The sequence below is a fragment of the Mus caroli genome, chromosome 12, assembly GCF_900094665.2.
Source record: "Mus caroli chromosome 12, CAROLI_EIJ_v1.1, whole genome shotgun sequence".
Taxonomy (NCBI): Eukaryota; Metazoa; Chordata; class Mammalia; order Rodentia; family Muridae; genus Mus; species Mus caroli.
Window position 1 is genome coordinate 110,461,763 of NC_034581.1, and position 24,256 is coordinate 110,486,018.

Consider the following 24,256-nt stretch of genomic DNA (forward strand, 5'->3'; position numbering starts at 1 on the left):
GCTGCCTGTGTGTATTACAGTGACATGTGCTGCCTGTGTGTAATACAGTGGCATGAGCTGCCTGTGTGTATTACAGTGGCATGTGCTGCTTGTGTATATTACATTGGCATGGTGCTATCGATGTCTATTACAGTGAAAGAGAATCACAGTGGGTACACCTCTGTCTCCCTAAAATCCTTGATCCAGAAGAAGAATCCTCATTCACACCAACACCAAGCACTACAAAGCAAGATCATCTAAACCTAGATGTCCTCTATCTGACTTAAAAATCGTCTAAATTCCTCTGAATGAGGGTCTGGATGGTCCTGTGTTAAGGCTTGGTCTCCAGGGTGTCACTGGTGGGAGGTACTGTGAACCTGCAGGAAGTACAGCCATGTGAAAGGCTGAGGGGACTATGGGCTTTGTCTTCCTATTCCTCCCTCCGCTTTCTAGTCCCTGAATGGGGTGTGAGTAGCTTTGCTCCTCTGTGCATCCCTACAACGTGCTACCTCTCTACAACAGGGCCGACCAGTCATGGGCTGACGGTTCCAATTCTGTGAATCAAAGTCAACCTTTCTTTTTTATATATTGAATTCCTTGGATATTCTATTATAGTGACAGAAATCTAATACACACAGCAAAACAAACAGCATTTGCCTTCTTTGTTTCTCCACCACATTCTTAATTTGTCCCCTCACCTTTAGCTTGCCCTGTAGTCCCTGTAGTCCCTGCTGCAGAGACTTCCCTGTGGTGAATGGCAGCAGTGTGATGCTGCTGTCTCCATGTAGTAACAAGGCGTGTCACTGGCTCTTAATTGTTGCTTATTCGCACCCAGACAAGGAGCCGTGCAAGGAAAGGCTATGATTTAGCCATCTTCTCATCCCAACTCACCACCAAGTTCAGCGAGTCACTCATGACACAAGTCCCAGCCGTTGTTATGACAGTATTCCCGCTCTGACTCCATCTGGGAACCTCCAAGGCAGACCCCAAGCAAGCCTGACTTGGTCTAGCCCAGCCGAGCGAGGCTCCCCCCACTCCCGACTCATGCCTTGACTCTAGGTTCCTCCCGCCAGTCTGGGGACAATGAAGAGTCTCTGTATGCTCCTTCCTTGGTTCTGCTCAACTCTAGTCCACCCTGTTTATCTCTGCCAGGAGAGTGTTTCTAGAGAAATATGTTTAACTGAGGCCCTTGGCTTCATAGTCAGATCACTACCTAAAGTCACTTGCCAAATAAACTATGAGAATTTAAAAGCTAAGTAAGGCTAAAGGACCTTTCCTTTAAAGACCCATAACAAAACCCAAACAACTATTACATCACAACTACTACATGAAGTACAAAGAGGGTTTGTTAAGCATTCTGTGCACCAAAGGACAGACTTAATCTATGTCATTATTTGCTCTTACTAATGAAAATAAAAGACTCCTCAAATTAAAAAAAGCAACATAAATGCCTGACAAGGAGTTAATTTTTTAAAGTAAACTCAAGACTAGCCACTAGAAGGTAAGTGTTACACAAGTGGTAATTAGTGAATGGTGGTTAATTTCCATAAGTAAACACCCATGCACCAAGCATGGTGGCACACACCTTTAATCCCAGCACTTGGAAGGCAGAGGCAGGCGGAATTCTGAATTTGAGGCCAGCCTGGTCTACAGAGTGAGTTTCAGGACAGCCAGGGCTACACAGAGAAACCCTGCCTCAAAAGAACAAAAAAAAAAAAAGAAAAAGTAAACACCCACATAGGGTACAGGAAGAATCCATTCTAATGTTCTTTAGCCCAGGATGGTGTCCTGGCTAGTCTGTGTCAAGTTGACACAAGGTGGAGTCACCTAAAAGGAGGGAATCTCAATTGATAAAACGCCTCAATAAGATCCAGCTGTAGAAGGCCCCTAATGAAGGAGCTAGAGAAATTACCCAAGGAGCTAAAGGGGTTTGCAACCCTATAGGAGGAACAACAATGAACTAACTAGTACCCGCCAGAACTGTGTCTCTAGTTGCATATGTAGCAGAGAATGGCCTAGTCGGCCATCAATGGGAGGAGAGACCTTGGTATTGCGAAGATCATATGCCCCAGTACAGGGGAATGCCAGGGTCAGGAAGCAGGAGTGGGTGGGTTGGGAAGCAGGGCGGGGGGAGGGTATAGGGAGTTTGGAGGGTAGCATTTGAAATGTAAATGAAGAAAATATCCAATTAAAAAATTCCTTAAAAAAAAAGAAAAAAAATGATCCAGCTGTAGGGCATTTTCTTAGTGATTGATGGGGGGGAGGGGCCAGCCCATTGTGGGTGGTGCCATCCCTGGGTTGGTGGTTTTGGGTTCTATAAGAGAGCAGGCTGAGCAAGCCAGTAAGCAGCAACTCTCCATGGCCTCTGCCTCAGCTCCTGCCTCCAGGTTCCTGCCCTGCTTGAGTTTCCTCCTGCATCCTTTAGATGATGGACTACAATGTGGAAATGTAAGCCAAATAAACCCTTTCCTCCCCAGATTGTTTTTTGTTCGTGGGGTTTTGTCACAGCAATAGTGACCCCACCTAAGACAAAATGATACACATACCAATCATCCTATTGTGGAGATTAAACACTGTATGTATACACTGAAGTGTCACACTGTGCCCTATAAGCATGTATAATTATTACATGTCAATAAGAAGTTAAAAATGTATTCAAAAAAAAAGAAAGAGACTGTCCAGAAGCTTCATTCCCTTCTTCAGTTCCCAGGTGCTCTGCTGGCTTGGGCCTGCAAGCCTTACCTTTCTTTCTCGGTATCTTCTTTCTCTATCTTCATCTAGTCTTTCAGAGTCTTCATCTCTCCTTTCTCTGTCCTCAGTTCGTATTTTACTTGCTAAAAAAACCCACAACAGCATATTTTTAGTATTCACAAATTTTTATCTTACCAAGAAGACCACCTAATGACTTGCTGCAGGCTTTACTATTATTGCACATATGTTCATCAATTTGTATCGTAAAACCTTCTTCAACTAAAACACATTCTCAAAACTCAAGGGCAACAAGTGCCAGGATCTAAACTTAAAGTAGAAGGGGAATATGGCAGGCTCAGAAACAGATACGGTTCTTCCCCTCTCCCAGTTTGTTACTGAGACAAGCAGGTAGATGTCTATGTACCCCTGGAAGTAGAGATCGGCCTCACAGATACCGTCTGACAGGAAACTGAAGCCTATTATGCAGTGGCTGCTGAGAGAGTGAGTCACCATCCAAAGGACTACTGAGTAGAGACACACCAGCTATCACTGACACCTCATTAGCTCACACTTAAGGAAACCCCAAGGGCAGGGCTTTCACTTAGAGGTAGTCTTTGCCCATCACGTACAACAGCACTGAGTTTATCCCCAAATCCCCAATACTGCAATAAAACTAATACTTTGGTGGAATACTTTTATTAAAGTGCCTTATTTTTGTTTATTCACAAGAGACTTAAGATCTACTGAGAAATTTTAAAAAAGAATTTCAAAAGTTAAAAACACTAGTAAATACTAGTTTCCTTTGTTGACTGACTTTTTTTAAAGTTCATAGTAACAAGCATGGACAATAGGAAACTGTAGCTTTCTGTTTCCTAAATCCTAAGGTGAAGTATCCATGAAAACCTCAGAAAATAAATGATGAGCTACAAGGAAAATGCTTCAAACAGTGAGAACTTTTAAACAAAATACAGGCCAAGAAAATGGCTCAGCACATAAAAGCATCAGCCAGTCAAGCTTGACAAACCCAGAACCCATGTAAGCTGAATACAGCTGCACACATTTATAATCCCTGCTGTAGGAATACAGCAGGATGGGGGGTAAGGAGAGGAGAATCAGCCAGCTTGCCTAAAGGGCATAATGTGGTAGAAAGAGACCCCATCTCAGTGGGGAAGGCAAGAACCAACTCCTGAAAGTTACCCTCTAACCACCAGAGTGTGGCACACACATGTACACACATACGCACAAACACACACACTCACACATGAACACACATTCACACAGGAGCAGAAACACACACAGACACACATGCACAGACATTCACACAGGAGCACACACACACACATCAGTCAATCACTTGAGCAATCAGTCAACAGCAAAGGAAACAGAGCTAGCAAACTAACAAGCAGCCTGGGTTACACTATAGATGGAGTCCGTGATGCAGAGACACACCTTTCTTTTCCACTTTCTCTGTCATCTGCCGGCCACGCATATCTCGAACCAAGAGGTCATGGTAGGCCATGGACTGCCTGATCTCTTCTTTCCTGGCCCGTCTGTCTTTCTCTCTCTCTCTGTCCTTGCCTCGACTATGAGCCTTCTCTGCTTCTTGGTCTCGATGTCTCTCTTTTAGCTTGTCTTTCTCACGGTCTTTCACATCTTTCTTCCTTTCCTTGTGCCTCTCCCGGTCTCTCTCCCCACGAAGATGTTCTGTGGAGGTGTACAGGTCTCTCTCAGCTGTCTTCTCCTTGTGCCGGGCCTCTCGGTCTGGGTCCCTGCTCTTGTGTTCTCTGTATTCAGGAGCGGCCGACTCTGAGTCCTTGTGCACCTTCTTTTCTCTGAGTTTCTTCTCCTCCTTGGGACTGCCTGACTGCACCTAGAACAGCACAGAAGACCCTCCGTCACTATGAAAGCACGCACACGTGCATTTACTGTCACTGTCTGGGCAGAAAGACTCAGCTACAGCACTTTAAAAATCACTGGCTGCAACAGCCCTCTCAGTCCAGCAAGATGGAAGGTAGATTCTTAGCATACTAACTGCAGCTCTACATAACATTTCTACAAATGGTAACTACAAACCCATGTACGAGCTGATTGGCAAATCAACCTGAAGTGTAACATGGGAGGTAGGATGCAGCAGCAGTCTTGCCTAGCTCACAAACATGAGTTCAAACTTAGTACTGCAAAAAAGTGAAACAGTAAAATATAACCTATAATAGAAGGATGTAATGAAGATGTAGCTTAAAGTTGCTGAGGCAAGAACCACTTGGTTACTACATAGAGAATAAAGCTATCTGGGCATGGTGGCTCGTGCCTTTAATTCTAGCACTCAAGGAGCAGAAGCAGGTGGATTTCTGTGCATTTGAGACCATCTGGTTTGTATAAGTTCCAGGCTAGCTAGGGCTACACAGTGAGACCCTGTGTCAACAATACAGCCAAGCCTGAGTGTCAAGAATAATCCCAGCCCTCAGAAGAATGGGACAGGAGAATCAGACACTTCAACTCAAGGCCAGCCTGAACTACAGAGGGAGACCCTGTTTAAAATTAATTAACTAGGGCTGGCGAGACAGCTCAGCGGGTAAGAGCACTGACTGCTCTTCCGAAGGTCCTGAGTTCAAATCTCAGCAACCACATGTTGGCTCACAACCACCTATAATGAGATCTGACACCCTCTTCTGGCATGTCTGAAGACAGCTACGGTGTAGTTATGAATAAATAATAATAAATAAATCTTTAAAAAAGATAATTAACAATTAGTTAATCAAGATCCTTATTATAAAATTTTCAGGAGGACTAAATCCCAATCATAAAACTCAAACTGATGGGACTACCAGACTGGACTACACAGAGGACACCTCAGTTCCAGTGCAGGACCATACCCTAAAATTTTCAAGAGGTAGTAACTACCTCTCTGAGTCAAAATTGCCTCTGAAATGAACTTGTTAGCAAAGCTATGTAGGGTTGTGAGCCTGGTCACTGTCCAAAAGCCCATGGAGTTTCATGAGACTCCCACACCAAGTCTTTAAAATATATTACCTTCAGGTGTTTTCTGAGGTCATCTGCTTTCCAAGTATCATCTTTGGTTCTTCTCTAAATAGCAAAGTACAAAGATAGAATAATCAAGTCAGGCATGGCAGCATACACCCATATCCTAGCACTTTGAAAGCTTAGGCAGGAAGATTCTAAATTCCAAGCCAGCTTGGGCAATATAAGGAAGTCCTAGGGGGAAATCTTTTAAATAACAAATTTTGCATTTTCATTATACTATTTATATCAAAAACAATAAACTAGAAAATGCTTTTTATTTTATAGTTTTGCTTCCTATTGAAATGAAAGCTGATCCAAACACAGGCCAAGAATGGAGCCCAAACTGGTAATCCCAGCACTTGGGTAGACAAAGCCGGAGAATACAGAGTTTGAGGGCATCCTCAGAAGCATATGGGTACTCTGTCTCAAAAGAAAACAGGAAAGATACAAATAAACATTTGTTTAAATTACTCACTAAAGTAATCCATAATTATTACAGGGCCCATTCATTTGGCTATTTCAAAAGCTACTATTACCAAATAAAAAAGAAAGCAAAGTTACAATGGCAGATAACTACCAGATCAAGGGCAAGCATTCTGTGACCACATGTCAGATGTGGACTAGAAAGATAGCTCAGCTTTTAAGAGCAGTGGCTTCTTTCTAAAACAAACAAACCTGTGCTCAAGTCCAAGTCCCATCACCTACACAGCAGCTTACAACTGTATAACTCCAGTTCCAAGGGCTCTCACTTCAGTATCTGGCCTCCTCAGAAAACAGTCAAGTATGTGGTACATAGACAACACACATACAGGCAAAACACCCATACACATAATTTTTTTATTTAAACAAACAAACTGCCAGAAAGCATTTTTATATAGGCCATAGTAAGCTATCTCCTCCCAAACACTGAGCACAGGTCTGAGTCTGGGGTTTCTGCTTCTTCTGCTGTGGTTAGCCCATCCCAGGCCAAAAGGAATGCTGTGTGACTACCAAAGAATGTGTCTCCCACTTGGCCTTCCTTGGGTTACCTAGTACAGGAGCTCAGATGTAAAGAAGGAAAATAGCATTGTGGGAGAAAGACCACATGCAGATGTTCCAGCTGAGCAGAGCAGAGGCCCCGCAGGGTCAGCTCAGTGACCAGAATGTGAAGCAGTCCATCCAATGAATCACCATGTGCAAGTCCCAAACCCGCATCTGCCTAGTTGAAACTCCGGATGTCAGAGGAGCAGAATTAAGCAGCCTGAGGGGTATGTGTTCTCCAATTCCCAGTCCACAGAATACATGAGCAAAATAAAAAGATCAGTGATGTTCTAACAACTAAATTTAAGATGATTTTTTTCATATAAAATAGAAACCAGGAAGTAAGACACATTTCATTTAGCATCTAAGGTACATCAGATGCTATACTGAGTCAAGTGCACTATTTGATCTCATAAACCTGTCAAGAAAAGTAATGGGGACTGGAGAAGCAGCTCAGCAGTAAAGGGCTTGCCTCAAAAGTGTGAGGAGCCGGTGGAATGAGGGCACATGTGAGGCAGGTGGATCACTGAATTGAAGTCAGTGTGGTGTACAGAGTTCCAGGACAGCCAGAACTACAAAGAGAACCCCTGTCTTAAAAAACAAAAAACAAAAACAAAAAACTGTGAGGAACTAAGCCCGTGTTCTTAGAACTCATGTTTAAAGGCCCGATGTGGCCCTCCTCCCAGCCCCTCCTTCCCCTAGGGCATCAGCCTTCTGCCACAGACCCAGTATCCCCCTTGATCTTCCCTGTGGCCCCATTTAGCCTTTTCCACTAGCCTATCCCTCTCCTTTGTGACCCCACCAACCAGTAGACTCACTTTCTACTGGGGACCCCACAATGACTGCACTAGGATGGGGCTCAGGTCCAAGAGACCCATATGTTTAGCCCTTTCTCCCTTCCTGTCATCAATTCCATCGTGTACAGATTTATTAGTTCTGCTCCAGCAGGAGGCCCTCCTTCCAGTCCACCTCTATCCACTAGGCACTTAGCCTGTTTGGACAGAATAAGGGTCCCCCTAGTTCCTTCTTGATGCCCTCTCACCCTTTCCTTCTACCCCATTTCCACCCCTCTGTGACTCCCCACTGACCCACAGAACATCTCTCTACCAAGGACTCCATGACCACTTTGTTTGGCTGGGAACTAGAACCACTGTCCACCAGGAACTCCACAGCCGCCAATATTGGCTAGGACCCAGGGTGTGCAACTGCAACCATACAGAACACCCACAATATAAAAACCAGAGCAGATATCTACACCAAGAAACACTTCAAATATCTGAATTCCAGATGCCTAGGTCCCAGTATAAAACCGTAAACATGAACCACAAGACGATCCGCCTTCTCCAGAAGCCAGCAACCCTCTGTCACAGACAAGGAGAAAACCAACTTAGCTGAAGCACAAGACAGGGGTTTCAAAAGAGGAATTGCAAATATGTTCAAGGTCCTTAAAGAGGAACGTGAATAAAAGCTTTAATGAAGACTGTGAACACACGTACACATACATTCGTGTGCGCACATATACACACAACCAAACAGTTCAAAGAAATAACGAAAGCAATTCAAGACACGAAGAAATGGAATCTCTAGAGAAAACCCAAGCTGAAATAAATCTGGAATCCAAAGACTCAGGATCTCAAACAAAAACCTCAAGGTAAGCCTCCCCAGTGGATTAGGACACAAAAGAGAATTCCAGGTCTGTATACAAGGTAGAAGAAATGGATAGCTCAGTCAAAGAACATGTTAAACCTAAAATAAAATTGGAGCACAGAACACCCAGGAAACTCAGAACACTATGAAAAAAATCAAACCTCTGAATAATCCATGTAGAGAAGGAGAAGAGACCCACATTGAAGGCACAGTAAATATTTTTAATAAAATCACGGAAGTAACATTTCCCAACCTAAAGAAAGACATGCTCTATCAAGTTATAACAGGTATGCAGAATACCAAACCAGAAAAGAAACTCCCCACAACACATAATAATCAAAACACTAAGTGTATAGAACAAAGAAAGAATATAAATATGGCCAGGGAAAAAGACGAAGTCACATGTAAAGGCAGGCCCACTAGAGTAACATCTTGACTTTACAATAGAGATTCTAAAAGCCAGAAGGACATAGACAGATATTCTATAAGGTCTGAGAGACCACAGATGACAACCTAGACTACTCTACCCAGCAAAACTATCAGTCACAATCCATTCAGAAAGAAAAACATGATACAAAAAAGAAAAGAAAAGAAAAGAAAAGAAAAGAAAAGAAAAGAAAAGAAAAGAAAAGAAAAGAAAAGAAAATGGCTGTCCACTAATGCAGCTCTTCAGAAAGCACTAAAGGAAAACTACATACTGAAGAGAAGATTGACTATGCATACACCAGAGGACACACCAGGGGACTTAAGGATTAAACAATCCCATTAGAGTAAATCATCCCACAGAAACAAAGTATCAGGAATTATAAACACTGCTCATTAAGAACGCTCAAGATCAGTAGTCTCAATTACCCAATAAAGAGACATAGACTAGTAGACTGAATTAGAAAATAGGGCCCATCTTTCTGCTGCATCCAAGAAACAAACCTCACCATGAATGACAGACATCACCTTAGGGATTTAAAGGGGCTAGAAAAGGTATTCCAAGCAAATGGGCCCATGAAAAAAGTAGGTGTAGCCATTTTAGTATGTGGCAAAGGAGAGTTCAAGCCAAAACTAATCAGAAGAGATAGAAAAGGACATTACATACTCATCAAGAGGGAAAAAAGTCTATCAAAAGGAAAAAAATAATATTGCGTTAGCATTTCTTCTAGGTTGTACCCCATAGTTCCCTGGCAACAGCCAGGTGTGCCTGACTCACTGTAAAAGAGGCTGCTTACCCCTCCTCACTCTCTTCTCTCCTCTTGCCCTCTTGAACCTGCTTATCCTCTGTCCCTTCTCTCCCCATTCCCTTCCTTCCTCTCTTGCCACCTGTTCATGGCTGGTCTCTCTCTCTCTCCCTCTCCCTCTCTCCCCTCACCATGCCCTAAGTAAACTCTATTCTATACTATACCTTTACCTCAGGGGGAAGGGATGCCTCAGCATGGGCCCGCAGAAGGACACTCTTCCCCCCACACCATACCGCACCCCTACCAAACATATACCTGGCTTCTTTTTCTTTTCTATAAAACACAACAATGGCAGTTCTAAACATGTATGCACCAGACACAAGAGTGCCTATGTTCATAAAAGAAACATTGCTACAGATAAAAACCACAGTGGTAGTGCATGCCTTCAATACCTGACTTCCATCCAGACAGGTCATCCAAACAAAAACTAAACAGAGAAGTTGCTGGAGTTTTAAAAAGCAAATGAAAAAACAAAACAAAAAAACAAACAAAAAATATCGTAAGTCAAACTGTCAGACAAACACACACACACATATCCCACCCAAACTCTAAAGAATATTCTTTCTTCTCCAAAGCTCATGATCACATATTAGAACACAAGGCAAGCCTCATTACATGTAAGAAAACTGAAATAGCACCCTGAATCCTATCTGACCACCATGGGGTAAAGCTGAATATCAACAATACCAAACAAACTCATGGACACTGAACAACTTACTACTGAATGAAAATTGAGTCAAAACAAAAATCACAGAGGAAACTAAACTTTTTAAAACTGGATAAAAATTCAACATAGCCAAACCTACAGGACACAACGAACACAGTTTGTAAGACGAAAGTTCATAGCACCAAATGCCTCCACCAAAAACTAGAGAGGTTTTATATTGGTAATTTCATGATGCACCTGACAACCCTAGAAAAACAAGAAGAAATAATAACCCCAAAAGAGGTGACGGCACGAAAAAAAAAATCTAACTCAAGACTGAAATCAAAGAAACTGTAACAACACAAACCAGTATGAAGAATCAATGAAAACTAAAGAGCTGACACTTTCAGAAAGATCAACAAAATGGGCAAATTTTTACCCAGTAAACCAAAAGATGGAAAGAGAAGACCCAAATTAATTAAAGCAGACAAGGGTCCTTTATAATAGAAGCTAAGGTAATTCTTAGGATTTATCATGGGTAGTTGATAGGATCATAAGGACATACTTTAAAAACCTGTATTGCACCAAACCGGAAAACCTAAGAGATGGATTTTTGATATATAGAACCTACCAAAGTTAAAGTCAACAACCTTCTACCTTAACGAGACTCATGTTTCACCTTGCGGCACTTTTTTTTCAGGAGTCCTGTGCCTTCCTGAAGTTGACACTCAGCCTCGCCTCTGGATGAGTCCAGAAACTCCTCCACAAACCGCACCTGGAGCTAAGAAGTGAGAGGCATCAGCAGAGCTGAGACCTCGACCCAAACTCCGCCTCCAGCTCTCTCCTAAGTGCAGGCCCAGGAGGAACCCGATCTCCATTGCCAAGAAAGAGGGGGGGGGGGGTAATGGGGGCGCGGGCCGGGCCGGGCGGGGCCCCGCGGCGCACCGACCTTCCCAGGCTCCATCGCTCCTCGAGACCGGGGCAGCCGCGTGTCCTCGGCCCAGCAGGCGCGGGCCACCGGAGGAAGATAAACCCGCCGTCGCTCAGCTCGACCAACCAGCCAGGCCTGCTGCGACTTGGGTCCCAGGAGGGCCGGCGTCCCCGCCTCCTAGCAACGGGCCGAAGTCGCTGGCCCAGCATGCCCCGCGGCCGTCCCCAGCACGCGCGCCTGCGCGCCCGTGTTTTCTGCAAACAGGCAGAAGCTGTTTCTTATGTCTTGAGCTTCTTTGTCTGATCCTTCTTTGACCCTCACAGTTGACAACGAGAGATGGGAAGGAAACGGTGATTGAGCTTTATTCTTGAACAAGGCTTTGCCTCCTCAACTCACACCCTATAGACTGTCTTTTCATGAAAACCATTTGTAGTCCACTGCGGCAGCGCACACCTTTAGTTAATTCCATTACAATGGAGACAAGGCAGAAGGATCTTTGTGAGTTCAAGACTAGGCTGTCTGCCTAGCGATACTTAGGAAGTATCTGGATCGTATGTTAGCATTCTGAGCTTTTTCTGCAGATGAGAAGTTTACTATTCGCACACTTTTTTTTTTAATAAGATTTATTTATTATATGTGAGTACACTGTAGCTGTCTTCAGACACTCCAGAAGAGGGCGCCAGATCTCATTACAGATGGTTGTTAGCCACCATGTGGTTGCTGGGATTTGAACTCTGGACCTTTGGAAGAGCAGTCGGGTGCTCTTACCCACTGAGCCATCTCACCAGCCCCGCACACTTTTCTAAGCTACATATTACTGTAACCCACGTTAGAATTTGACTTTCCACTCGCTTAACACACAAAGGTCACTAAGCCAAATCCTTGCCATACAAAAGGTACTAACATACATTAAGTCTTTCATCTTTGCTTAAGGTCTATTATTTTCTTTGTTTCTACTAATCCAGTACATTTCTTAGAGTGAAGGTAATCTTGGTGGTGGCTGTGGTTTATTTTGGTCCAGTTCTTATAGAATTTTACTGGTTCTTGCCTATGGCCATTTCTGCCTCATGAGCACTGAGGTTAGAAGCAGGCTGCCCCACCTGACTTTTACATGGGTGATGGTGGTCCAGACCCTGGTCTGCATGCTTGCATGACAAATGCTTTATCTATGGAGCTATCTCCCCAACCCCAGGAGCTACATTTTCAAAAGTTGAAAAAGGTTAAATTTAATAGTATATTTTACCAGAGACAGGCATAAACTGTTATCACTTTAACGTGCAGTATATATTTGAAGTATTAACGTAGTTTTAAAAACTTGTAGTGTCTTCAAAATTCTTTACTTACAGAATATGTCAAGACTAGCCACCTCCCAAGTACCCAAAACCCACATGTGATTAGAAGCTTCTGTAATGAGCAGAGCACACCTGTAACAAAGGGTCTGGATTTCATGACTCTGGAGAGATGGCTAGAGATGAAAAGGGAGGTGTGTGCAAATTTGTGAAGGGTATTGAATGTCATGACACAAACTTCTTAATGTGAAGCTATAACACAAAGCATTCAAATGGGAGACAGGTGTTATAGTTGGATGTTGGGATAGGTTCATGGGGAAAGAATAAAGTCAGGTAATGAAGGGGGAGGATCGAGTAAGGAACACCACTCTCTGCTCACTGCGGTCGCCTAAATCTTCACACACTGATCAGATGCATGGCCTGCCTGGGAGATGGATCCTTCACCCTGTCCATTCACTCTTCCCAAACATTCCTGTGTTGGTCCAGCACCACTTTCCTACAGATTTAATTCAAAGTTCATAACTTATGTACTTGTTGCTACCCTCCGTTCTCTTTTGTGTATAGTCTTCATTTTTAATTTCCATGTCCCTAATTAGATTATACACTAATTTATAATTTCACATTATTATGGATACAAACAAAGCCTTTTTATTTCACAGTGAAAACCAACTTTGTTACAAAACTCAGTACCTTTCTCTACATCTCTCTAGGCTTTATAGTCACATGTGTCATTGGCAGAATGTTTTTGTATATAGGTGTTCCATAAAGACTAGCTACATTGTTAACATAAGCTAGGTATTTATACAAAGCGGTAATGAAACAGAACAGTATCAGTATCCTACCCTTCCCCAGGGTGTACATTTCCCTTTTTTTCTTTCCACCTTTGATAGTTGAAGCTACTTAGGCTAGTGAAAAGGCTGGACTGATTCACCCTTTCTCTAGGCTTAGCTACTGGAGATAGCTGCCACACTGGAGCATAGCCGGGCTGCCAGATATGCCTCAAGAGCTACTCCAGAGGACTACTCAAGACCTTGGCTACATCTGATGCCCTGTGACTAGTTCAGTTCAGGAGTCTTTACGATGGCTACAGCAGCTTCGGGTGGCCTGAAACTTTCCTGAATTGATAACTCTCCCCTACCTCTACAGCCACTCTGAATGTTCCACTCTGATACTCAGACAGAACAAGCATCAGGCTTAGCGTGCCTAGGAAGATAGGCAACCCTCTGCTAGAGACTCCTTCAGCAGCAGAAAGGAGACTGCATGTATGCCCATGTCTTCCCTTATTGTCTGCACAGGCAGCTCTGTTCTCACTCACTCTCCTCAGGTCAGTCCAAACAAGCCTCCATCACACTTGCTACTCTCAGCAGCGTAGTATATTGTACTGTGCTGCAGCATAAATCTTAATAAAGCTGCTTTCTCACAGTTTTACTTTTCTTACTTAAATGTCTAGAGCAGGTTGAGAGAATTATATTGAGAGTCAGTAACAAAAAGGGCTGCTATCTCTTGAGAACAGTTAGAGAACAGAGCGCTGCCAAGTTCTCTGAGAAGCTGTTGAGAGAGGTGCTAACCCTTATCTGCTTTGGAGAGAGCTGACACTACAAGCTGAGTATCTAACACTCCAAGCCCAGAACTGTTAACAGCAATGTAGCTGCACTTTACTCGTGCATGATCCCTATCAAAACTGAACAAAAAAACTCTCAAGCAGTAAATTAGGCTGACTGTGGAGCCCAAATACCTGTTCCCAAACACTGTCATCAGTCTCATAGCTCCACTCTGCCACCTCAGCAGCCTTCGGTGTTCCAGACTTTGAGAGATCCCCAACTCAGGCTAAACTGAAATTCATGGCTTCAGTGATGAAAATAGTTTCAGGAATAGCCAACATAGTAAAGCAGAGATTTTAATATAAGCTTAAACACAAGGGTCAAGGTGAAGAGAGGCACTCAGAAGAAAGTAAGACACATGCAACTGCGGGAGAGGCTCCTTAAGGGAGACTGAGCAAATAACTGTCTCAGCATTATCCATATACATCATTTCAGGGACTCTCAGGTTATACTTAAAGGGTATAGGAAAATGTCCCCTTTCTCATTTGGTGTGTGAAATAAATGGGGTAGCTTGGAAGATGTCTTGATTGGGAGTATAATCTAGTAAGGTGAAAGAAAGCAGGAGCCACTATAGCTGCACAGGGATTTAGAGCATGTGTTTTCTCTGTCAATGGTATTTGCTGTGAGATTCTTAGAAAATTTGCAATGGAAGGATCTTGGCTAAGATCACTCTTTATTGAAACCTAAAGGCAGTAAAAAGAAAGAAAGAAAGAAAGAAAGAAAGAGAGAGAGAGAGAGAGAGAGAGAGAGAGAGAGAGAGAAAGAAAGAAAGAAAGAAAGAAAGAAAGAAAGAAAGAAAGAAAGAAAGAAAGAAAGAAAGAAAGAGGATGACCACTGTAAGTCCCTAAGGGTAAAAGGCCACTCTGACTTTCTTTCTGGGATCTCTTTCACTGTCAATATGCATGGCTGTAAACAGTAGCTCACTCACGATGAATCAACAAATACTTTAAGAAGTCTATCTTCTTCTCTCTCATTCATTTTCCCTGTCCTAGCATTTGCTACCACTCTGAGGCAGCGAGGAGAAAACCTAGTGGTTCACAGTATTTAGGTCTGTTGTCTCTCCCTCCAGCTAGACTGGTCTAAGGGGTATCTAGGATTTTTCTCTCTCTGGCATGGTGTGATTGCCCCAGCCTGTGGCCAGTTCCTCATTACTTAACTCATAGTTTCAGTTTATATTTTTCCTTCAAGGTCAATCCAGCCTGATCAACAAGGTATATTTGGCTCTGAACTAAAACCAGGCTTTCCTTCTCAAATTGAGAGGATCTCTAATTCTTACAGTCACACCAGTTTAGAGCAGGCCTCACCTCATCCTTGACAACAGGGGCCTCTGTTGCCTTCAAAGAGCATCTGGGGAATGGGACACATGAAAGGTCTCATTCTTTCTATTGCTTCTGACTCACTCCTAGATATGCTTTCAGGAATAGATCAGTCTAAATGTTATCCTTACTTTCTCACTTAAAAAAAAAAAAAAGGTGTTTTCCTTTGTGACAAATTGTGATACTTATAACTGGCCCGATCTGCTTTACTTGTGAGGTCATTTCAATCTCATACTCAGTCTTTAGCATATATCTGAGCTGATGAGACTCATACTCACAATTCAGTTACAGACAGGCAAGGTCTCTTGATACAGAGCTTCACTGCTCATAAATGCCACTGACATAGGACATTATGAAAGGATCCTTTGGAACTGCCTGGTTATTAGCCTCTTAGAGAGTCTCAAAAAGGTCAGTATTAACCTAGTAACAAAACAAGCTGTGGGAAATAACACAGGGAACTTCCACGAATCCTGCTGTATTTCAACCTAGACTACTTGAAAAACACAAATGAGTATAATTGAATAGATTCTGAGTGTCAGGAAGGCCAAGCCATACTATCTGTCATATAGACCAACCCACTTCAGACATTAGATTTAAACTTGAAAAATATATCAGAGACCATAAGAATCCTTTCCACCCTTATTTAACATGGCCCCGAAAGCCTTTAATAACCCAGAGGAGACCTCAAAAGCCACAAGTAAAAAGATAAAGCTGAAAGCTTAACACCAAGTTATTCTCTTCCTAACTCAGGAAATCCTAGGATTTCATGTGGCAGCCATCTGGTTCAGTCTAAGGGAACTAACCTCGTTTTGGGATGAGTGATTCCTGCTATTATTGTGGTAAACCAGGACAGGTCAGTCAAGAATTTGAAAAACTATGAGGCTATATATGCCTCTGCTAGGGCCACGCTCAATCTGTAAAGTGGGCACCTACTAAAAACAACAATTCGTCTCTCTACCTCATGAAGAAAGGCCAGTCTCGGGCTGGAGAGATGGCTCAGTGGTTAAGAGCATTGGCTGCCTTGCCAGAGGTTCTGAGTTCAATTCCCAGCAACCACATGGTAGCTCACAACCATATGTAATGGAATCTGATGATGCCCTCTTCTGGTGTGTCTGAAGACAGCAACAGTGTACTCATAAAATAAATAAATAAATCTAAAAAAGAAAGGAAGAAAGAAAGAGGAAGGAAGAAAGAAAGAGAAAGAAAGAAAGAAAGAAAGAAAGAAAGAAAGAAAGAAAGAAAGGGAGGAAGGAAGGGAGGGAGGGAGGAAGGAAGAAAAAGACAAAAGAAGGGCCAATCTCACTGGGCAGTGGTGGCACACGCCTTTATTCCCAGGATTTGGGAGGCAGAGGCAGGCAGATTTCTGAGTTCAAGGCCAGCCTGGTCTACAAAGTGACTTCCAGGACAGCCAGGTCTACACAGAGAAACCCTGTCTCAAAAACAAAACAAAACAAAACAAAAAAAAAACAAAAAAAACAAAAAAGAAAGAAAAGGAGGAAGGAAGAAAGAAAAAAAGGCCAATCTCTACCTAAGGAGCCTGGGTCAAATTAAACCTGAAAGTGGGCATCTGCCCCAGCTCTGCTCCTAGACCATGAGTTAGTTGCTCAACAGAAAGAAGTCCCTTTGAGAACTAACAGAACCATGAGACCATGCAGGCTCTCACATTTGCCCTCCATGTGAAAGGGACAAAAAGAATTTCCCTTATCAACCCTGAATCAACTATCCCCATCCTAAGCACAATCTCTGGTTCTCCCATTCAGCCTCCTCTCTAGAATTAATGGCAAGCTCTGACTAACCCATGTTACACCTCTCTTTTTTTTTTAATTTTTTTTAAATATTCATTTATTTTATTTATATTAGTACACTGTAGCTGTCTTCAGACACACCAGAAGAGGGCATCAGATCCTATTACAGATGGTTGTAAGCCACCATGTGGTTGCTGGGAATTGAACTCAGGACCTCTGGAAGAGCAGCCAGTGCTCTTAACCACTGAGCCATCTCTCTAGCCCCGTTACACCTCTCTTAACCTGTGTGATAGAAAAACATATTTTCACTCATTCTGTTCTTTCACTGTGAAGAGACACCATGACTACAGAACTCTTATAAAAGCAAGCATTTAATTGAGGCTGACTTATAGTTTCAGAGGTTTAGTCCATGCTCATCATAGTCAGGAGGGAGCATGGTGGCAAGCAGCCGTGGTGCTGGAGAAGGAGCTGAAAACAACATCCTGATCTGCAGGCAGAGAGAAAACAATGCAGAGCCTGGGATGAGTGTTTGTAAATTCAAACCCTACCTCCAGTGACACACATCCTCTAAGAATCCTTCCAATTCTTTCAAACCTTTCCACTCCCTGTTGAGCAAGCATTCAAATGTATAAGCCTGTAAGGACCATTCTTATTCAAACTACCACACACTCGGTTGCTGTTCCTCCTGCTTAATTCCCCTTCCAGGTGGGGACATCTTGTCTAAATGTTTACATTCATTTATGGGTTTTTTTTTTTTTTTTGAAATTCCAGAGAGTTGTATAGCATATTGACAATATGTTCCCTGCCCTGTAATAACCTAGGAATGTTTGGGGCCTCAGTGTCCTTCTACGGGGTTGTTTAGAAGCCCAAGTTCTTTCCTATAATGTGGGATATCTACATTCCTGGAAGCTCACTCCTGTCACAGTTGCCCTTAAGGGCTTTAACAACTTTCCTCAAAGGCGGTAATATCCATTTAAATCAGGAAACGAATATTTCCCTGCCTCTCATTAATAACTTCCTGGCTACTAGTGTACCACATGAATGTGACTCTCCACACAACAGCCCTATCTTGGCAATAAAGAAGCCACATGTTATAACAGTTATTTTTCCTGTTGCTATAAAAAACACCTGACCAAAGCTCTTGAGGAAGAGCCACACTGCTGACTCACAGGGTGACAGTGGAGCCCACGGGGCAGAAGAGTCATGGCAGCACAAGTTTGAGGCAGTTGGTCACCTTGTGTCTTGCAGAGTGAGATGAGTGCTTGCACTCGGCTTGCCTTCTTTCTAGTCCATTATCCCAACCATACACTTCTGGGGTGGGCCTTCCAAACTCCATTGATCTAATCTGGATAAATTCCTCACAGACCGGTTCAGACATTTATTTCCGTGGTGATACAAAATCAACAAGTTGACAACCAAGATTAACCATCATAGGTGGATCCTGTACCGTGGAGATGTTTTCCAACTCTTCCTGGCTCCTGGGATTAGACTTTTAAGAATGTTTTCCTTTGATTCTCATCTATCTAAACTCTCAGCTCCTGTTGCCTGTAAATTACAAGACCTCACTCCACTGAGGTTACTCAGAAGCCTAACAGGACTGTCTTGGTGTATTCACTGATTGTCATCAGTGTGTTGAGGACATGAGCCTTATTCTAATCCCGGGCATAAGGTCCCTTTCTAGTAACCACAAGGATATCAATGTAACTGTGGAAACCCTAGCCACAATTCAGGGACTTCCTGGACTTGACAGTATTTTTGCTGTTAAGCCTCATAGCTAGCCTGCTCGATCATTAAGGGAATTAGAAGAGCTCTGAAATTAGACCCTTAAATGAATAAAGGTGCTGGACTTCTGCACCAGCATCGTTTTTCATTGATCTTCCTAAACACTTCTCTTTTCGTCTACACCAGTAGCAGTGATTAGTCGTGAGAGTCTGAACTCAAATATATGGGACTCTCCCAGAACTAGGTATTATCCATCCAAGATCTTAGACCTGGTGGTACAGGATTGGCACTCTTGACTCAAGGAACAAAGAGTTGTGGCTCTGTTGGTTAGGGAGGTATCTGAATTAACTATGACCAAAATAAATAAATAAATAAATAAATAAATAAATAAAAATTAGACTATAGAACCTGGCCAGACTTCAAATTCTGCTATCTTACTGCCAGATGCTAGCTCTGTGGCCTTTCTACAGCATTCCTGTGTGGAGACAGTTAGTCTGACCTGCAGTATTAGACCAGACCTACAAGATTCCACACTTGCTCAACCAGAGGCTAGTTCACAGATGGTGGTAGTCTTATGGAGGCAGGACATAGCCTTTTAGGGTATGCATTAGTAAGCTTTACAGAGGTCATAGAATCTGGGCTTTTCCGGATAATTCCATGTCAGCCGCCAAAGCAGAAATGAGTGCACTCAATAGGGCTTTCCAGCTGGAGGCAGGAATGAAACAATATCTGCACAGATTCAGTCTATGTTTATCACATAACTTAAACCTGTGTAGCCATATGGAGATACAAGGACCTCCTTACTGGCCATAATATTCTAACTAAATATACTTCTGAGACTCTGTTAGAAGCTACCTGGATTCCACACCGGTAAGTCTTTACACATTGAACAGCCTACCAAATACCATTCTGGCATCATTCAAAGGCCAGGCCAACAGACAGCTTGGCTTCCACTCCAGGCTCACTTCTCAGTTCCCTACTTATGTTCACAATATACTCCCAGGAAGCTCAATAGCGTTCAGATGAGGCCTAAGAACCCCAGAGGAAGAGTTCCAAAGTCTAGAAACCTATCTGGGATGGTTTGTATATTCTTGGGCCAGGGAGTGGCACTATTAGGAGGTGTGGCCTTGTTGGAATAGGTGTGTCACTGTGGGTATGGGCTTAAGATCCTCACCCTAGTAGCCTGAAAGTCAGTCTTTCATTAGCAGCCTCTGGATGCAGACATAGAACTCTCAGCTCTGCCTGCTCCATGCCCGCCTGGATGCTGCCATGCTCCCACCTTGATGGTAATGGATTGAACCTCTGAACCTGTAAGCCAGCCCCAGTTAAATGTTGTTTTTTATAAGACTTGCCATGGTCATGGTGTCTGTTCACAGCAGTAAAACCCTAACTAAGACACTACCTGTTTGTTGCTCCGTAGATCCTTTAAGTGGGAAATACTTATTAGTTTTTGTCAAGCTGCACATCTGGGCACCAACGCCCTCCCAACTATATAGAGTCTCTTTTCCTGAGCACAGAAATCCTTCAGACTTTGTAATTCATTTCCAAGCCATATCATACCCATTATCAGGCCAATCCTGAGGTGTCCCTCAAACCCACTCCCCTTCCATAATCCCCTTCCATAATCCATCCAGTATAGAACAGCTATGCTTAAGGAAGATTAACAAATAGATTTCACTCCATATCCCTATGTAAAGGGACTCAGATATTTGCTAATCTTAGTAGATGATTTTCACTGGGTGACTAAGAGAATTCATCAGCAAAATGGAAAGAGCCTCAGAGGTAATCACTGTCTTATAGAACATATTATTCCCAGGCTTTCATTTTCCAATATTACCTAGAAAATAAATAAAGCTCTTAAAAATAAGTATTTCAACACTACCTGACATCTTTTTTTTTTTTTTTTTTTTTTTTTTTTTTGGAACGGGTTTTTTTTTTATCCCCCTGGCTGTCCTGGAACTCACTTTGTAGACCAGGCTGTTCTCGAACTCAGAAATCTGCCTGCCTCTGCCTCCCGAGTGCTGGGATTAAAGGTGTGCGCAACCACGCCTGGCTACCTGACATCTTCAATCTTCTGAAAAAATTAAAGGGGCTGATCTAACTTATAAAGCATATACATCTATTTTTCTCCCAGCTTTATTTCCAGATCCTGAATGCTCCTGAGTCTACCACTCATCTTAGCCTTTCTGAAATCTTTTCTTTAGGCAATCCTCTTGCTAGATTGAGGGCATCATTACCTATATCAGTATATTATATCACTGGGACAGGATATCAAAGCCATTACTGACATCCAGGACAAACATAATCCCAAATGTAATCTCACAATTTTGATGTCACCTCAAAAACTTGGGACTGGATCTATTTAAAAAACCACTCAAGGAATAAAACACCATTTGAAGCTACTGGGACTGGTGATTGATTGTATTTGCTTGGGCCAGGGAGTGGCACTATTAGGATGTGTGGCCTTGTTGGAGTACGTATGTCACTGTGGGTGTGGGCTTTAATATCCTCAACCTAGCCGGGCATGGTGGCGCAAACCTTTAATCCCACTGCTTGTGGACGTTGTACATCGTGGTGCGGAGCCTAGTGCGCACCACGATGTACAACGTCCACAAGCAGGGCTATACAGAGAAACCCTGTCTCGAAAAACCAAAAAAAAAAAAAAAAAAAAAAAAAAGAAAAAAAAATATCCTCAGCCTAGCTGCTTGGAAGTCAGTATTCTGCTAGCAGCCTTCAGGTGAAGATGTAGAACTCTCAGCTCCTCCTGCACCGTGACTGCCTGGATGCTGCCTTATTCCTGCCTTGATGATGATGAAATGAACCTCTGAACCTGTAAGCCAGCCACAATTAAATGTTGCCCTTATAAGAGATGTCTTGGTCATGGTGTCTGTTCACAGCAGTAAAACCCTAAGACAGGACCATACCTTTCAAGTTCTACTCATGTTTCCAACTGAAGTCAAACAAAAGGCCTATCCTTAAAGGTTCATGACCAGAGACTGTTCTACCTCTAGAAACTCAAATAGCCTATTCCTGGAAGGCTCTTGAAGTTCTGTCATTTTTTTTTTCTAGTGAGACCCACATGTAAGTCCCTGCTGCCAAATGTCCCTTTAGTTTATCACAGTCTCAACAATAATTAGAAGTCCAAAGTTCAAAATCTCTGAAACTCATGGCAATCTCTTAACTGTTAACCCCCTGTAAAATCAAACCCAAAACGCAGATCACATACTCACAATGGCATAGAATATACATTATCATTCTAAAGAGAGGGGAAAGGGAACATAACGAGGAAATACTGAACCAAACCACATCTGAACCTCAGCAGGGCAAACTCCAAACTGTATCTCCATGTCTGATGTACTGACTGGTTTTGTGTGTCAACTTGACACAAGCTGGAGTCATCACAGAGAAATGAGCTTCCCTTGAGGAAATGCTTCCATGATATCCAGCTGTAAGGCATTTTCTCAATTAGTGATCAAGGAGGGAGGGCCCATTGAGGGTGGTGCCATCCCTGGGCTGGTAGTCTTGGGTTCCATAAGAAGGGAAGCTGAGCAAGCCAGGAGAAGTAAGCCAGTAAGTAACATCCCTCCATGGCCTCTGCATCAGCTCCTGTTTCCTGACCTGCTTGAGTTACAGTCCTAACTTCCCCTCTCTTTAGAATGATAATGTATATTCTATGCCATTGTGAGTATATGATCTGCGTTTTGGGTTTGATTTTACAGGGGGTTAACAGCAATGTAGAAGTGTAAGCTAAATAAATCTTTTCCTCTCCAACTTGTTTCTTGGTCATGAGGTTTGTGCAGGAATAGAAACCCTAAGACACATGTCAAAGAGCTCTTCAGTCTCCAACTCCTTCCAACTTTGTTGACTGAAATACACTTCTCTCTTGGGCTAGTTCCATACCTTCTTTGCAGCTTTCCTTGGCAGGCATCCCATAATTCTGCCAACTCCAACATCTTAGGGTATCCAAGGCGATCCGTGCTTCATTTAACAGCTTCATACAATGGCCTCTTCAGGTCTCCATATAGAGCGTCTCCTGACACATTCCCAGACTCAGTAGCTTTCCTTGGATTCACAGGAAGATTCTTATATTGTATTCTTACTTGAATTCTTGACTTTAAAGTCAGAAGCAAGTGGTAGAAGCTGCCAAATTCTGCTGTGTGATGTGACCTTGGCTCTCCTCTTTTAGTTACATCTGCATCGTCTTTCTGTTGTTGATGGCTCCTTCACTGCTTAAGCTGCTTTTAGTTCTCGTTCACAAGTTGGAAGCCTAACTGGGCATTGTATGTGTGTGCATGTGTGTGTGCATATGTGTGTGTATGTGTGTGTGTGTGTGTGAGTATGTGTATGTGTCTTGCCCTGAGGTCACCACTCTCTTTATTCCTTGTAGCATCATGTTTTCCTTTAAACTTTTTATTTCCTTGAACACTGGGCTCACCTCTACCACCTGGAGCACCTCTTTTCTCAAACAGTACATTTTGCATTTCTCTGTGTCTGGCTTTCTCATTTATTATTATAGATATGTATAAGAGTGATTACCGAATAACCACATGATATAGTCAATACTAAGCTGTCTTGAAATCTTATCTGCAAACATCATTAATCCAAACTCTTCAGTTTAGCTTCAGGCATATTTTTAGGACAAGGGCAAAAAGGAGACACATTCGTTGCCAAAATATGACAAGAATGGTCTCTAGGCCATTAATTAATGTTTTTCCTTTCTGAAACTTCTTGGTCTGGGTGCCTATAGTTCAAATCACTCACAGCACTGTCTTCTTTGAAGTTATTATGAGAGCCCATTGAGCCCCATATTAAGTATTCAACCCCCTTTCTAGTCCAAAGTCCCAAAGTCTTCCATATTCCTCCAACAAATAAAATAGTCAGGCCTGTCATTGCAATGTTCCAATCCCTGGTATCAACCCTAGAAAGGGTTACTACTTTAGTGATGAAACACCATGACCAAAGTCAATTTGGGGAGCAAAGGGTCTATTTGGCTTACACTTCCACATTACTCTTCATCATCAAAGAAAATCAGGGCAGAAACCTGGAGGTAGAAATTGATCCAGAAGGCACAGTAGAATGCTGCTTACTGGCTCACTCCTTGTGGCTTACTCAGCCTGCTTTCTTATAGAACCCAAGTGACTGCTCAAGGGCCCTCTCCCATCAATCACTAATTAAGAAAATGCACTATAGCTGGGCAGTGGTGCCACATGCCTTTAATTCCAGCACTTGGGAGGCAGAGGCAGGTGGATTTCTGAGTTAAAGGCCAGCCTAGTCTACAGAGTGAGTTCCAGGACAGCCAGGGCTACACAGAGAAACCCTGTCTTAAGAAGAAAGAAAGAAAGAAAGAAAGAAAGAAAGAAAGAAAGAAAGAAAGAAAGAAAGAAAGAAAGAAAGAAAGAAAGAAAGAAAGAAAGAAAGA

The 24,256-nt window shown here is 42.8% G+C and overlaps 1 protein-coding gene across 3 annotated transcripts in view; it reads right to left on the minus strand.

Moving 5' to 3' along the window:
* The window catches only part of Wdr60 (WD repeat domain 60), a 56,109-nt gene extending 44,752 nt beyond the window's left edge, over nucleotides 1–11,357 (minus strand). The window contains exons 1-5 of one of the 3 annotated variants that reach the window (XM_021179530.2): nucleotides 11,183–11,328; nucleotides 10,913–11,014; nucleotides 5,701–5,754; nucleotides 4,120–4,540; nucleotides 2,722–2,813 (exon numbers count right to left, since the gene is read on the minus strand). In XM_021179530.2, coding sequence (XP_021035189.1) covers nucleotides 2,722–2,813; nucleotides 4,120–4,540; nucleotides 5,701–5,754; nucleotides 10,913–11,014; nucleotides 11,183–11,197 — 684 coding nt within the window. In that variant the 5' untranslated portion in view covers nucleotides 11,198–11,328. Of the gene's footprint in view, nucleotides 1–2,721; nucleotides 2,814–4,119; nucleotides 4,541–5,700; nucleotides 5,755–10,890; nucleotides 11,015–11,182 lie in introns of those variants that run through there. The other 2 variants (XM_021179531.2, XM_021179532.2) reach the window with 2 other exon arrangements.
* Nucleotides 11,358–24,256: the final 12,899 nt, after the last annotated feature.